A 15,537-nucleotide genomic window follows, 5' to 3' on the forward strand; every position below is an offset into this window, starting at 1 on the left:
TATCCTAATTAAAAGCCCATCTTATTTCATAAACCATGTTTTCAAGACTGGGTTGACTTATAGGATATTACACATATAGAAATACATGTATGCTTCAGATAAATACTTTCTCTTAAAGAGATTTAAATGGATTAAAACTGAATCCATCATTCATTTGATAATCTGTAGATCAGCACCATCCAACAGAATTTTCTGAAGTAACAGAAGTGTTCTATATCTGACTGTCCAATAGGGTAATCATTAATCACATGTAGCTACTAACCGGATGAAATAAGGCTACTGCAATTCAAGAACTACATATTTTATCTTAATTAATTTAAACCTAAATTTAAATAGCTTCATGTCACCAGGTTGTTCCTATAGTGAACATCAAAATTCAAAGTGTTTTAAGAATAAACCATTCATGTATACATTTAACTTTGAAAGTAAAACCTGTAACATAAGTATACACGTGATACATATCACCTATAGTGTTACGGGGGAAAGAAGACAGATACACGTTAAAAGTTAAATAGTACAGGGAACCTGGGGGACTCAGTCTAGGTTAAGCGTCAGACTTCGGCTCAGGTCATTAACTCGCGGTTTGTGGGTTTGAACCCCGGGTCAAGCTCTGTGCTGACAGCTTAGAGCCTGGAGCCTGCTTCAGATTTTCCTCTCTCTGTCCTGCCCATGCTCATGTTCTGTCTCTGTCTCTCAAAAATAAATAAAAATGTTAAAAAAATTTTTTTTAAAGTTCAACAGTACAAGTAGTTATGAAGTCAAGATAATTCCATAAGAGATGTAACACAGTATAGAATTAATTCTAAATGAATGGGGTGCTACTAATAAGGTCAGATATAGATGTAATATTTTTTTTTCTTTTTTGTCTCTGATTGCCTTTCCCTGTCTATGACTCTGTCTCTACCACCACCCCACTGCCTCTTGCTTCCTCCCACCTCCTTCTTCTCATACACACACATACAAGTTAGGGAAGCAAATCTTTAGTGATGACAGGTAACAAAAACGATCAATGCTGCAAAGAATCAGACCCAAGATTTGAATCATTAGCCTAATATGATCATAGTAGACTGCCTCAAAGATCCAGGAAATGAAAATTTTAAATGGGAGATAAATGGGTCATGTGATAAAGTAAACTTTAGTTTAAGTCAATATGGACTTTATGGACTGTATAATTTCTTTGGATTAATGTGCCTAGGAAAGTAATTTCACATGGGCCTCTGAAAAGGTAAGGAAATATCTCTATCCAAGGGCCACTAGAAAATCTCACAATTTATAATTTAAAAGAAAAAAACTCACCACTATAAAAAATCCTATACTCGAATACCTCATTTACCCAGCATAAACAAAGACCAATATATGCCGCGTATGTGATTTTTTTTGGGGGGGGGGGCAACATAAAAATTTTGAGAGTATCAGAATATTTCTAAATCTTGCAGACATTTTTTTTTCAACGTTTATTTATTTTTGGGACAGAGAGAGACAGAGCATGAACGGGGGAGGGGCAGAGAGAGAGGGAGGGAGACACAGAATCGGAAACAAGCTCCAGGCTCTGAGCCATCAGCCCAGAGCCTGACGCGGGGCTCGAACTCACGGACCGCGAGATCGTGACCTGGCTGAAGTCGGACGCTTAACCGACTGCGCCACCCAGGCGCCCCTAAATCTTGCAGAAATTTTTGTATAAATGTGCTATACATTTGGAGAATGTATGGCCATTTGCCCCACATTAAATAACTCCACGCTGCTTTGCTTTTGGAGTTTTCCATTCTGTGTTAGTGGCATTTTTTTCATGACTATTGGCTACTAATTTGTGTAATGATTGTACATTAGCTTTTAGAAATCCTAAATCTACATCCCTCTGTCACTTGCTCAGTTTGCCGTTTTTGAAATAAAGACAAACGATACTCTAAGCTTCATACATTCCAGCCTATTTCAACATCATAAACTATCATAATCTTTTCTAATTTAACAAAAATGTCAAATAAGACTGTGAAAGTAGAATAAGGACTGAAAGGGCTCTTTTGCGCCTAAACACATTTAATAAACAAACGTTTTGGTATTCTAATAGTTTCCCCTTATTTCTAAGTTTCTGGTTATATTCTAGCTGGTTGAAGCTATTAGAAATTTGACCTGTAAATAACTGATATGTCACTGTACATCCAAATATCAGCAGCCAATCCCATTCCCAGCCTCAGTCCTTGAGTTTGGTCAAGAAAGAATTCACGAATTCTTTTTTTTTTTTTTTAAGTTTTATTTATTTATTTTGAGGGGGGAGAGGGAGTAGGGAGGGGCAAAGAGAGAGGGAGAGAGAAAATCCCATGCAGGCTCAGGACTATCAGTGCAGAGTCTGGAACTAGGGAGTATGAGATCCTGACCAGAACTGAAGTCTGAAGCTTAACTGACTACGCCATCCAGGTGCTCCATCCACAGTCAAATTCTTAAGTGAGCAAACCATTAGTTGCAGTTGAGATCAAAGTACCCTCTCCAAGTAGGAGAGGAGGCAAGCCCAGAAGGCAACGTCAACAGGAGTCAGCTTGTCTTTCCTCTCTCTTTTTTTTTTTTTTTTTTTAATGTTTGCTAGGTTAAGGGTCCCAGCTAAGGGGTCTGACTGAGGCTGCTGGCAATCATCTAAGGGACTCCTCTATGGGGAGGGGGGAGGGGTTGGCCCTCTATGGTCCTTGTTGGAATGGTTAGGACAGCCATCCCCACATGCAGGAAGGGGGTCAAAATCACAATGTAAATGTATTATAATGAAGCTATACTCCTGGCTTAGACTCCTGAGGGTCTTAGGGGAGACTGCAGGTATCTCCCCCCCTCCACCCCCCACCTCACCCCTTTCCTTAACTGCCTACTCTATCTCAAAAAAAAAGAAGGAAAAATCCCTATTCTGAATACCGTGTATAGGGGGTAAGGGAGAAAGGGTTGGGAGAAGACATTAAAATAAAGGAATCAGGGTGTGGAGACCTAATTTGAGTCTGCACTGTGTTTCCTATGTAGGCTAGAACACCAGTGGGAGTAGTATTTTTATTACTGATTTTTTTAAAAACAGTTGTTCTGCATCACAGTGGAAGATGAACCATTTTCTCATGACCTCCTTGTCCAAATTAAAATATGTTTCATAAAAGTCCTGTCTTAGGCAGAAGTATTCTGCACTGATGAAATTTTATGTTATCTGAAAGCTCACCTACTTCAAGAGAACTCAAATCTCCTCCTGACTTTATGAGGCCTTTTGTTATTTTTTTTATTCTGTTATCCATATGCTCAATAATTCAGATATTCCCAAATGAATGCCACAAAAGTTTCAATTATATGACCACAGATATCTTTACATGAACCAGAGATGTTTCCATAAAGCTGTCACATGGAATGCTAATATACAACAAAAATAAGCACAAAAAATGCTCATTTTCTATAGAGCTGTTTAAAATATTATGATTAGGAATGGCGCCTAGACATATAGAGGCAGGAAAGGGCATTCCTTCTCTAGGTTCCACCAACTGTCCAGGTACAGGGGGAGGAAACAGGGATGGGAACAGTGTTAAAAATGTCAATCAGACTACCCGGGCTTTATTTATTTATCCCACTCCCTGCATCTTCTTCTGGATCTCTTAAATAGAAACAAAGTAGTCCCCGTTCAGCCTACATAATCACAATATAAAAGAGAGAAATGGGGTCTGGGTTTGACCCAGGGGTCAGGTGGGGAGGGGCAAGCAAACAACAGCAGTTACTTAAGAGATTATAAACTCATTACTGAGTACTGAACAAAATCCACACAACACCAGGTCTGTGCTTGGTTCAATGACAGTAGAGCTCTGTTGCTCAAAACAACTTTAAGATCTAGAAGCACATTAAAAAATTGGAATGAGAGTCCAAAGATAGTGTTCAACTATCCTGTTTGGCTTCAAATGGGTTCAAAGACTTGGGCCTATCATCTGAATTACTCTACCAATCTGAACAAATAGCTTGAAATGCAATCTTTGAAAATCCTTGAAATAATATGTCAACCAGCTAAACTACTGTATCTATCTCAGAACACTGCATCTCTAATCATGAAATGAAAACTATGTCCATATGTTCAGATGATACTAGGACTTCTTTTAAATTTCAAATATTCTCTCATTAGAGGCTATTTTTTATTCCATAGCTGCTTTATTGATTTTTCCCATATTTCTAAGCACATAATATTCATTCTCAATTGTATCATTACCAACTATTTCATATAATATGTTTTGTGATTTAAAGATTCACAGTTTCACCTCCCAGTTAAAATTTTTGATCATGGATTTAAATATATCAAACACCTATGATATAATAAAATCTAAAACTTTAATACTATCAAAACAGTAGTTCATGCAAAGTAACAATATCAACACAATGAAACAGATACATGTAAATACTCATATTGTAAGGACCACTGTAACTGTCTTTTATAACTAAGGCATAATTTTACCACTAACAAATATAAGGCCAATTGATCTAACCATTCTAATAGTGCCAAAAAACAAAACAAAACAAAAAAACAAAAAACAAAGAATGAATTGCTTAGAGAGTAGAAAATGAAGACTGTCTTTTTTCATATTCACCTCACAAAAAATTCCTGTCCCTCTAGAATGTCTAGCAAGTTATTACCTTCCCCTTAACCATGACTTCCCCAACCCCTTAATTTTAACTACTCCATCTAAGGAAAATGCACCCCCATTATAACACTGGCCATAATCTGCATTAGTTGCTTCCATGTCTGTCTCCCCTCCTACATGACAAGCGGGCAGCATTTACTTCTCTTTCAGTCTTGGAGGTTTAGCACGCTTGGCTTGCCTATAATGGATATACAATAAAGATCTTCAGAATGACTGAAGATGTGTTAGGTCTCTTGAACAACAACAACAAAAAAGATATAAGAAATGTTAGAAAAACACTTCTGAAAGCTCTAGATTAGGGGGGAAAAATGAAAAAAAAAAAAAAAAAAAGGATTACTCCCCCCCTGCCACTTTTCCCCAGAAGGCAAGGTAATTTGATACAGAAAATACACAAACGCTGCATATCAATCTTTACTAAAATATTCTGTGAAAATTCCACCTTTAAACTGTATCTTTGAGACTTACAAACTTCATCAAATCAAAAATCAGTAATTAAGTCTTATATAGAGCTAACTATATAACTATAAAGCCGACCCATAAGTAAATAAACAAGCAAGCTATTTGTAAAATGTTTAAAAAGATTTATAACTTTTCATTTTTAAACAATACTTCTTTGTATTATTTTCTCAAATTATAGATCCAGTAACACACTTCAACATTACTGACCAAATATTTAATTGACTTTACCTATTTCGCTACCACACTTAAAAAACGAAGCATGCTAGGGGCGCCTGGGTGTCTCAAGAGTTGGTTGCGTGTCCAACTCTTGATTTCCGCTCAGGTTGTGATCCCAGGGTTGGGGGACCCAGCCCTGAGCTGGGCTAAGTGTGGAACCTACTTGGGATTCTCTCTCTCTCCCTCTGCTCTTCTCCCCCCACTCATGCTGTCTCTAAAATGACAAAAAAAAAAAAAAAAAAAAAAAAAAAGTAAAAGAAAAAGTGAAGCATGCTAATATATATTACAAATAGTGACCCATGAGCTGCCAGGAGTGCATTTCAACTGGGAACCCCAGAGGAAAACAGAAATGTGTCCTGGGGAAGGGACTCTCGGTGCTGACCGACTGAGAGCAGCTTATCCTTATATTTGAAATGTATGCCTGTCTTTTCAAAGATAAACATTTACACAGCCTTGGATGATTGGAGCTTGCAGCTGACTATGTAAATAAACAAATATGAAAAAAATTTTTCCTCTAGAGCCTGGCTACAGATAATAAAAAGGGCTTGAAGGGACTTATGAAGCAAAGGAACTCAAACTAACATGTACACTCAAGTCAGTTTGGGTTATGTTAATTTAAGACTATAAATGCAAAGGAACCAGTTGATTACTTAAGTGGAAGGTAACATTTTCAGAGCCTTAAGTGATCAAATAATTAGTTCAAACGGTTGTATGTTACAGAAAAGCATAGATACTGACCAGTTCCACTATCATAAAAAATAAGTTACTTCAAGATGATATTTTCATCATTCAAGTATGATTTTTCTCCTTCTCTCAAAAATGGCTCCATTATGGAGATATAATAAAAGGTATCATTTTGATTTTGGTTTCTGGAAAATGCGAAGGTTACATTTTGTGCTCTCTGAAACTATCATTTAACTATAAAGGCTGTGGTGCTATTTCAACAAATATGAAAATGAGAACTCAGAAAATGTGATATTGAGATTATGAGGTTAAATGAGTGTGGATTTTATAAATATTCTTCCTATGTAATCTATAGATAACTGTAGATATTTATAGATTTGATCTTTTACAGATAACTATAGATCTAATCCTTAAACACTCATTTATCATCCCTTTAGAACTGCACAGAATTTCTAAAAATACTTTTCTGAGACAAATGACAACTATAATAGGTGAAAAAGTGTATTAAAATTTACAGGAAATTTTAGGGGTGGCTGGGTGGCTCAGTCGGTAAGTGTCCAGCTTTTGGATTTGGCGCAGGTCATGAACTCACAGTCGGTGGGTTCAAGCCCCGCATCAGGCTCTGTGCTGGCAGTGCCGAAGTCTGCGTGGGATTCTCTCTCTTTCTTTCTCTGTCTTTCCCCCACTCTATCTCTCTCAAGATAAATAAATGAACTTGAAAAAAAATTGCAGAAGGTTTTAGAAAAGAGAGAAAGGAAAGGTGCAAAATGCGGTATTTATTGTTTACTGTGTGCTATAGCTGACTGGGCCAGCTGTTCTCCACATATGTAGGTATGCTCCCTCCACTCTACGATATGGGAGCTGCTAACATTCCCAGTTTACAAATGAAGTAACCAGGAATCAGAGAGGCTAATTATCTTGCCTAAGGTCAGTAACCGAGAGTCTTATTTCTACCTGTGTGCCTTTTTCCAAATTGTTTCCCTAAATCATGTATTTATTCTTAAAAATGTGTAGAGTTTGTATCATATAGGTATGTGAATTCTCAACAAAATGTAGACAACACAAAGTGAGAAAAGCGATGCTCTAAGAATCAGGAAAAACCTCTCTCATCTGCACACTAAGCTATGATACCCTGGAAAAATAAAATGGCAAAGGCTAGAAACTGCTTAAAATGACCGGGTGGTGGAAGAGTGGATGGAAATTCAAGTTAGTCTCTATTATCTTTAGTATATGCTGTGCTCTGGATGTCTCCCCCCTGCTTCCCCTTGTTGAACCTCAACACCCAGTGGGATGGATGTTTGGAGGTGGGCCCATGAATAGAACTTGTGGATCAGAGAGCTCTCTGGCCCCTCTGCTATATAAGAACACTGTGAAAAGAAAGAGAACCAGGAGTGGGCTCCTACTGGACACCCAATCTACCAGCACTTTAATCATGGTCTTCCTAGCCTCCAAAACTGTAAGAAATAAATTTCTGTTGCTTATAAGCCACCTAGCAGCCTGAACAGACTAACAGCGTAACATTCAGCAATTAAATTAATTCTCGGACTCCATATTCTTAAATATAACAGATTAACAAACTTCTATCACTCTAAGAGTATAACCAGAACCCATATTTCTAAATTTTAAATCCAAAGTATGCTTTTGTTCTATTACCTCTACTAATATTTTGAATCACTACTTCATGGTTGATTTAAGACATGCACACTTAACACACACAAATGGGGAAAAAAGGTATTATGCTAAAAATAAATGTAAATGATAGAATGTGTAAATATTTTCCACATTCTCTCAAATTACTGATTACATGTACATAGGATAAATATTTTTGTGATAAAACTGTAAGCCTAAATTTTTAAAGTTTACTCAATGACTAAACAATGTTCAAATTAAGGTATTTTTATTATTCTGGAAAATAATTAACTTTAGATTCAAGAAGCCAAACCAACTATAATATTTTCAAAACATTTTATCAACTTCAACAGCCTTTAACTCTGTGGGCTACAGAATACACCACATTGTAGGGGCGCCTGGGTGGCGCAGTCGGTTAAGCGGCTGACTTCAGCCAGGTCACGATCTCGCGGTCCGTGAGTTCGAGCCCCGCGTCAGGCTCTGGGCTGATGGCTCAGAGCCTGGAGGCTGTTTCCGATTCTGTGTCTCCCTCTCTCTCTGCCCCTCCCCCGTTCATGCTCTGTCTCTCTCTGTCCCAAAAATAAATAAAAAACGTTGGAAAAAAAAATTAAAAAAAAAAAAAAGAATACACCACATTGTATAGAGTATAGAATACTCCCACATTGAAGCGAGGCAACTTCAATATTAAGAAATTTTAAATACCACCAATTTAGAGCCAAATGGCTTTTTATCTTCTTTCCTTTTTAAGGCAAGAAAATAAAATATATGAAGGAAAAAAGTTACCTTTTTCTTTTGAAATATGAAATATAGCAATTCTTTACAGGAAAAAAAAATAGGAAGCCAAAAAGAATGGGTATTTCTTGATTTACAAAAACATTGCGTGTACTTTACAAATATTTAAGGTCTTTATAAATTTTCAAGTCTCAAGCATCCCACTATCCCCGTTGTAGGATTTATTAATTCAAAAGACATGCTCAAGTATTTTGCAATCCTTTCTGCATCCCACTATCTGTGTTTTTTTTTTTTTTCATTCAACACCAGGGTTTCTAACTATTACACTCTTTGTTTATTGGCTATGAGTTAGAACAATCACTGGTTATTACTATCTCCAACTGTATCTTCAGTAGTCAACACTTCAGTTACAAAGTATTATTTGAAAATCATCCAATTGTCAAAATTCACAAGACAATACATTTTTCTTAATGACACAGCTTGGGAAAATACACCCAGAAATGGTACCATGTGAAATTAAATTGTAAAAATAATTAGGATAGACTACATGATTTACTACCACATATCAGAATCTAGAAAATCACAGTTACATATACAAGTGTATTTAAAAATAATCTACAATGACTTATATTCTATCCTATGACATTTATACAATGCCAAGATGATGTCTGAAAATGAAGCAATATTCTGAGTTTCCCAGAGAATGCCAATAACTGGTCTTGAGTCTTCTCTAACTAAATTGACTATTTAACCAATGTATCTTCACATGGATTTGTCACTACAGAAATACAACCTAAATCTTAAATGAGGCAATCCTCAATCTTTAAATCCTAGATAAAAAATGAGGCAAAAATGAAGTTGTTTTCTATTTGGGGAATTATAACATTACATGTGAAAAAAGCATTACACTGACTCAAAAACCATATAGACTTCTCTGAACTTTTGTGGAAAGTTATAATTTGATCAATAAAGATATTTAGAAACCTAGGGTAAAAAAAGGAAAGTTTAAAAATGCTCACCTTCAATTTATTTCATAGGTCACTGTTATACCATCTAATAAGATAATTAAAAACATGCAAGCAGCTGGTACTACAGCTAAACAGATTAATGTAATAGTCTGTAGTCATATGTGCTGGCAAGGGGCTCGCCTCTTTGGAGAGGAGAAGGTCAGCTGCCCTTGGGAAGAGGAGGAGGGTGGTGCGGAGAGAATATTCCTTCTACCATGTGGCCCTGCGTTACAGTCACTAAGTTAATCATCTACTGCAGACTGCTAATTGGCAAACGACTACTCTTCTTTCATACCCAGCAAGGGTCTCTCAGGTTTAATAGTTAAATAAGACATACAGAGCGCTCATACAAATCTGACAGAAAACGCTGGTCTTTAAAAAGCATATGATCTACTGCATAAACCAATAATATCTTCTCAATTCTTATAAAATTTCCATTTTAACACATCATCTGCAAAATGGTTGGGGGACATGTAACTGAATTTTAACAAAAACTTCTAAAAATCTACTCTATTACCTAGGCACCATATAATAATCATACTGGTGCCTTAGGAGTTAAATTCAGCTGTACTCCACTGGAATCAATGAAGTAAAACCACAAAAGACACAAATCCAAGTAAAACCTCCTGGCCTAAGAACAACAAATCTATGAACGTTAGGCATATGAAACTATCATGTTACGATCTGATTGATTATAGATTTCGAAAGTTGTCAAAATTCCAAAAATCCACCTCTGAACTTATACAAATAGTAAAACATCTGCCTTTTATCACTACTCTGTGCACAAAATGGCTGTACAAAGGCAACCCAGAATATTGTACCAGAGATTGAGAGTTTCAAGCCTCAGGTTAAGCTTGTTCTTAGCTCCCTTTCAGCTAACAGACAAAAGTTATTTTCTTGTAAGACACATTTTTTTTTTACCTTCCTTTTAGTGTCTCCGTATCAGAGCACTGTAAACAATTCTAAATACCAGAAGGTTAACGATGATGACAATGATGATAATGACATTGACTGGAAGATAAAAGCAGCTAATATTTATGCAGCACTTACCATGTGACACCATCCCATTAACTCCTTATAACAAGTGTCTTATTACCCCCACTTTAATGATGAGGAAACTGAGGCTAAGACTTGTCCCACGTTTCCAAAGTACTTGGAGTCAGGATTTGAACCACCTCACTACATTTAAATATTAACAAATGAAAAACAAAACAACAAAAATCAGTGACTACACTCTCTTGAAAGTGACAATCTAAAACCATGATAAGATAAATAATGGAAAGACTACAGACTTAGGTGACGAATTTAAGACTGAATTCAAAAGTCAATAAAACCTTGGCATATGCTACAAAAGGTACACGTGTTGGAGGGTTAAGTGAAGACTAAGGCAACAAAGTTGCCAATTTATAGGAAAGAATAATATCCAAAGAACTAATAATGCCATAGTTTTGCATTTGGATTTTCAAAAGGCTTTACCATACACATTTTATCTCAGTCTTTAAAACACATGTGAGGAGGGAGCAGGTTAGACACTGTAAGTCTGTCTTATGAGATAATAAACTAAGGCTAATCATTATCCTGGACACAAGTATATATAGCTTGAATATGATGGTACTAGGCTGACAGCCAGAATTGTCTGACTGTGAAGAAAGGTCAGGATTTCTGAGACAGTTTAAATAATACAAAGGTAGAATTGTTAAGGTTAAAGGATCTTTGAGGGTTGAAATATTCACATTGTTCTAATAACTTATTTATTAAGTTTAAAACAGCAATGATAGCAACAGAAAAATAATTTTCGTTTTCAAAAGTGAATTTTACTGACAATTCTGTTGCCATTTTAGTATGATTGTACGAAAATTCCCAGGTTTTATCAGTTAACCTTAATATGGAAATACACCCCAGAGCTCTGCTTCTATGAATTCTGCATTTAACCCAAGTGTCAAATTCACAAGTAAGCTCATTACATTGTAAGAGCTATTGCCTGCTGAGTAGAAAAATATTCATTTCACACCTTAAATACTATAATACTATTTAATAACAGCACTGGCCTGCCAACTATTAAAAGCTCGTTTTTATATATTGTACTACCTGAGCTTTTTATCTTGCCTTTTTAATTACAACAATAAATTAATATCCTAACATTACAACACTGACAGGCATTGATTAAAATTATATTAGTTAACAACATTAGTATTTATTGTGCAAAGTTGCATTAGGAGTTCATTTTCAAAGTACAATTATCATTCAATACTAAAATACTTTAATCTTCAAACTATTCAAGAATAAAATAAGCTACAAGATAATGCCGAGCCTTCACATTAACACATTTCTCTTAACTTTATATTATGTCCATTATTTACTATAATTAGCTAAACGACAAATGTAATTATAAAATTGAATTCACCAACAAAATTTATACACATACGGATTTTCCTTCTTTTGAAATACATCTCTATTTTTCTTTTGTCTTAGTTTTTTTACCGTATTTATATCTAATAATGATACTAATATAGACTTCACATGTATTACCATATTAACATTCCTCACTTACATATCAAAGCATGAATGTTTAACTATCTTTTATATTTACTTCAGCACTAAAAGAAGGATTTGAAGAATCCCAACATTTATAAGGTAGGATGAGTACAGTGAAAATATAATGACAACATATGAGCTTTACTGCTGTGATAATACCCTTCTAGAACACCATGGGAACATAAGCCTTTTGTAGTATCTGTGACACTTGAACGACTGATTATTTATACATACCCCAACTGATATAAAATAAAGATGTCAAGTGTTTCAATTACCATCTCATTTCTGGAATTCAGAAACAAACTGTAGAAAACTTTCCCATTGACCACATTCCTATTAAGTGCTTCCTGTATACAAGGTTCTATTCTAGATATTAAAAGCGTGTCTGGGACTTGAAAAAAACAAATGACACAGTTCCACTTAGGGATATCCAATATGTATTCAAGTAAAAATATGAAGATTTCAATCGTAAACCCCCGTATCTATTACATAAACGGAGTTACAGCTTAATGTTTAAATGAGTTTCCAGGTGTGTAGTGGTTCTCGTGTGTATTTTATGGGGTCACTGCAAAGTGTCACAACTAGTTAATCATAAGGACAATGGACTCAAAGTATTTCCTCAAGAATCTGCATTGCTATCTACAATGCCAAAATGTATTATTACTGAATATGTACCTTTTTTTCTTAAAACAAAACAACCTAGTTCTTATATCACGTTGGTTCAGTATAGGAAGTTTCAAATACTACTGGAAATAATATAATTTTTCTTCTTCCTAGGCTTCCCTGTTATGAAGGTACAAAATCCATAAACATTTACTCAAGCATATCAAGTTATAAGGAGAACATTACCAAAATACTAGATAAGATCCAGGTTTTCTTAACTCGTGTATCCTTTTTAAAAAATCACTAATTGAGATGTAACTGTCCTGTTTGCTGAAGAGTCAAAGGGGATATTAACAAACAGTGCTTAATGTAACCAGGGAGTACATTTCATACTCTTAGACGCTCATAAGGAATATATCCTGTTTTAAAAGGAAACTTAAACAAAAGGAAGCCTTTAGTACTGTAACAGATATACTGGAAAAACAAAAACAAAAATTGATTATAACGGAGTTTAACACTACATATGCATTCATACCAATTATCCTGTATACACTAACAACTGGTATCTACAATAAGGCCATTTACTCAAGAATTTAAAAGGTTACATTTTTCATTACTCAATAAGTCTGCAGAACAATCACATATCACAATATCCTTTACATTTGACGTATTTTTAAAACACAGGTAACAATTCCTTACTACTCTTAGAATCCTGTAACATTAGGTAGCTTGTATAGTATCTTGTAATAATTTGTCACCTACCTATAAGAATTAAAAGTCCCATCAGAATCTAAAGTAGAACTTCTTCTTCCATTTTTATTTGAATCTCCTGGAAAAAAAAATTTTAAAAATACGAAATAATGAAGATTGTGAAACTGAGTATTTTAGTTGAAAAGCTGCTGTGTGACAGCTCTATGCAGTATATTGGGTCCAAAAACATATAACCCTTTATCCCTACCCCCCAAATAGCTTTTGTAATCAGAGCTCTCTAGTCAAAAAATTCATTTTGATGCTATAATATGAACTAATACCACCAACTCCTAAGTTGGAATAAGAATACTATCAAAGTAATTATTAACAGGAACAAATGAAGTACAGTACAGAGACATTTTCCTTTTATGAATCACAAACAAAACTGAAATTTATAAACTATTTAATAATACACTAATGATTATAAATAAAGGGAAATTCTTTGTTCGTGACCAAATCACCTGTCCTGGCCACACAGTCAAAAGAGAGCAACAGAGAGAGGACCTGGAATGTTTTCAGTTCCCAGTTCTCCATGCTCCAGGAATTTGGTAAGCAAAGAAGTTAAACAGAAAGCAGGCTGGGGAGGTGGTGAATGCATTCTAAGGAGCTTTTAATACACCTTAATATTCTTCCTGAAACTTTCTATTTTAACCATGGGCAAAAGTTCAGCAGTTTTAAAAACGAAAAAACAACACTGAAAGATATTTCTGCATCATGTAGTAATGCCAAACATTTAGAAAAAAAATTTCCACTTAAGAAACAGTTATATTCATTGTATCAGACGCAGAACAAATTCATACCTGCCAGTTTAGAGATTACAGAATAAAAATAAATGTGCTAAAGAAGTTTAAAAAATGTTTACCAATGCCACAATATAAAATATATATGCTTATTAAAAGAAATTTAATTTAATTTTAGTAGTTTACATTTTAAAATACATACTTCAAAGTATAGTCTTCAGGAAACCATAGTATGCTACTAATAAATAGACCATTTATTCTTAGAAACACATTAAAAAGACTAGATTGTGATTACATTTTATACTCCTAATTCTTGTAATGTAACTTTCAAGCATCAGGTTATATTCATTTTTATGCTTTTTAAAGCTTAATAATTCAATGATTTATCTATTTTAATTTATACTTTTAATCCACTTTGAACAATCTAAGGTGCCACTGGAGATCATCATAGTGGTCCTGGTTAAGTCAAATAGTAATTACAGAGCTTTCACTTTAAAGATGAGATTATTTTTAATTATTGAGTACAGTACTTAAGGCACCATACTTATATAATTATGCCACTCATTAAATGGTTATTGAAAGCTGAAATGTAATTTTAATGACAGCTACCTATTTTTCTTTGCACATTTTATAGTTGACAGATTAGTCAAGAATGTTGGTTCTTTTCAAAATCTTTACAGCTGTGCCAAAGTGTTTAGCAGGACAAGAACTGGACTGAGTCCACTTACTAACTTTTAACTCTATTCTTTTTTCAAAATGCACTTTCAGGTTTCTTTTCTTTCTTTTCTTTTTTTCGTTAACAAAAATCCTAAAATGGATTACAGCATTCAAAACTATTGCCAAATTGTATAGGAGAAAATTACCCCCAAACACTTAAATGTTTAAGATCAATTTAGCTGGGTATATTTTGTTAATTCTTTGAAAACACAGACACTGTAGGATTACTCACACAACATACTTCATTTTCTTAAAAAAATTAATGGTATTATAATAAGTAAACTAAAAAGATTGAAAGAAAATTAGTCTGTTTCTTGCTAAATGAAAATTTCCTACAACACATGTTATTTAACAGCTTGCAGACATTTCCTGTGAAACATTCTATAATCAGTATAAAATAAGTGCTATATCATACATTTAAAATATAAGCCTTCTTTTTCTTTAAAACTAAAGATTATGATTAAACACATAAGATCTCACGAACAGAATTTTTTTCCCTTTCTGCTGATATTTACCAGATCAAATATAAAATCCTTCAAACAATTAAGAGACGTTCAGTTTTTAAACTAGGTTTTGCCATCATAATATATTACAAAGGTTTCTCCATTTTATACTTGTTTCAAAATGAGTATATCACATTAGATGTGACCTTCAAAGGATGGGAATAAGGAAAAGAAGCAGTTTTTCTTTCTCGAAAACATACCAAATAAGGAGTACAACTGTTTTTCCAAACAGTATTAGAGAAAAGATTTCAGAGTTTGCTATATGGGGAAAAGGCAATGAAGTTTTGAAGCAGGAAAAACTGCTTTGTTCCTTCAATCCTCTAGTTGA

At 34.6% G+C, this 15,537-nt stretch overlaps 1 protein-coding gene across 10 annotated transcripts in view; it reads right to left on the reverse strand.

Moving 5' to 3' along the window:
- TBC1D5 (TBC1 domain family member 5) overlaps positions 1-15,537 on the reverse strand; it is a 530,924-nt gene that overhangs the window by 245,932 nt on the left and 269,455 nt on the right. For all 10 annotated transcript variants that reach the window (XM_053221498.1, XM_027061904.2, XM_053221496.1 and 7 more), the window contains one exon: positions 13,262-13,328. In XM_053221498.1, coding sequence (XP_053077473.1) covers positions 13,262-13,328 — 67 coding nt within the window. The remainder of the gene's footprint in view (positions 1-13,261; positions 13,329-15,537) is intronic.

The sequence above is a fragment of the Acinonyx jubatus genome, chromosome C2 (assembly GCF_027475565.1).
Source record: "Acinonyx jubatus isolate Ajub_Pintada_27869175 chromosome C2, VMU_Ajub_asm_v1.0, whole genome shotgun sequence".
NCBI classification, from domain to species: Eukaryota; Metazoa; Chordata; class Mammalia; order Carnivora; family Felidae; genus Acinonyx; species Acinonyx jubatus.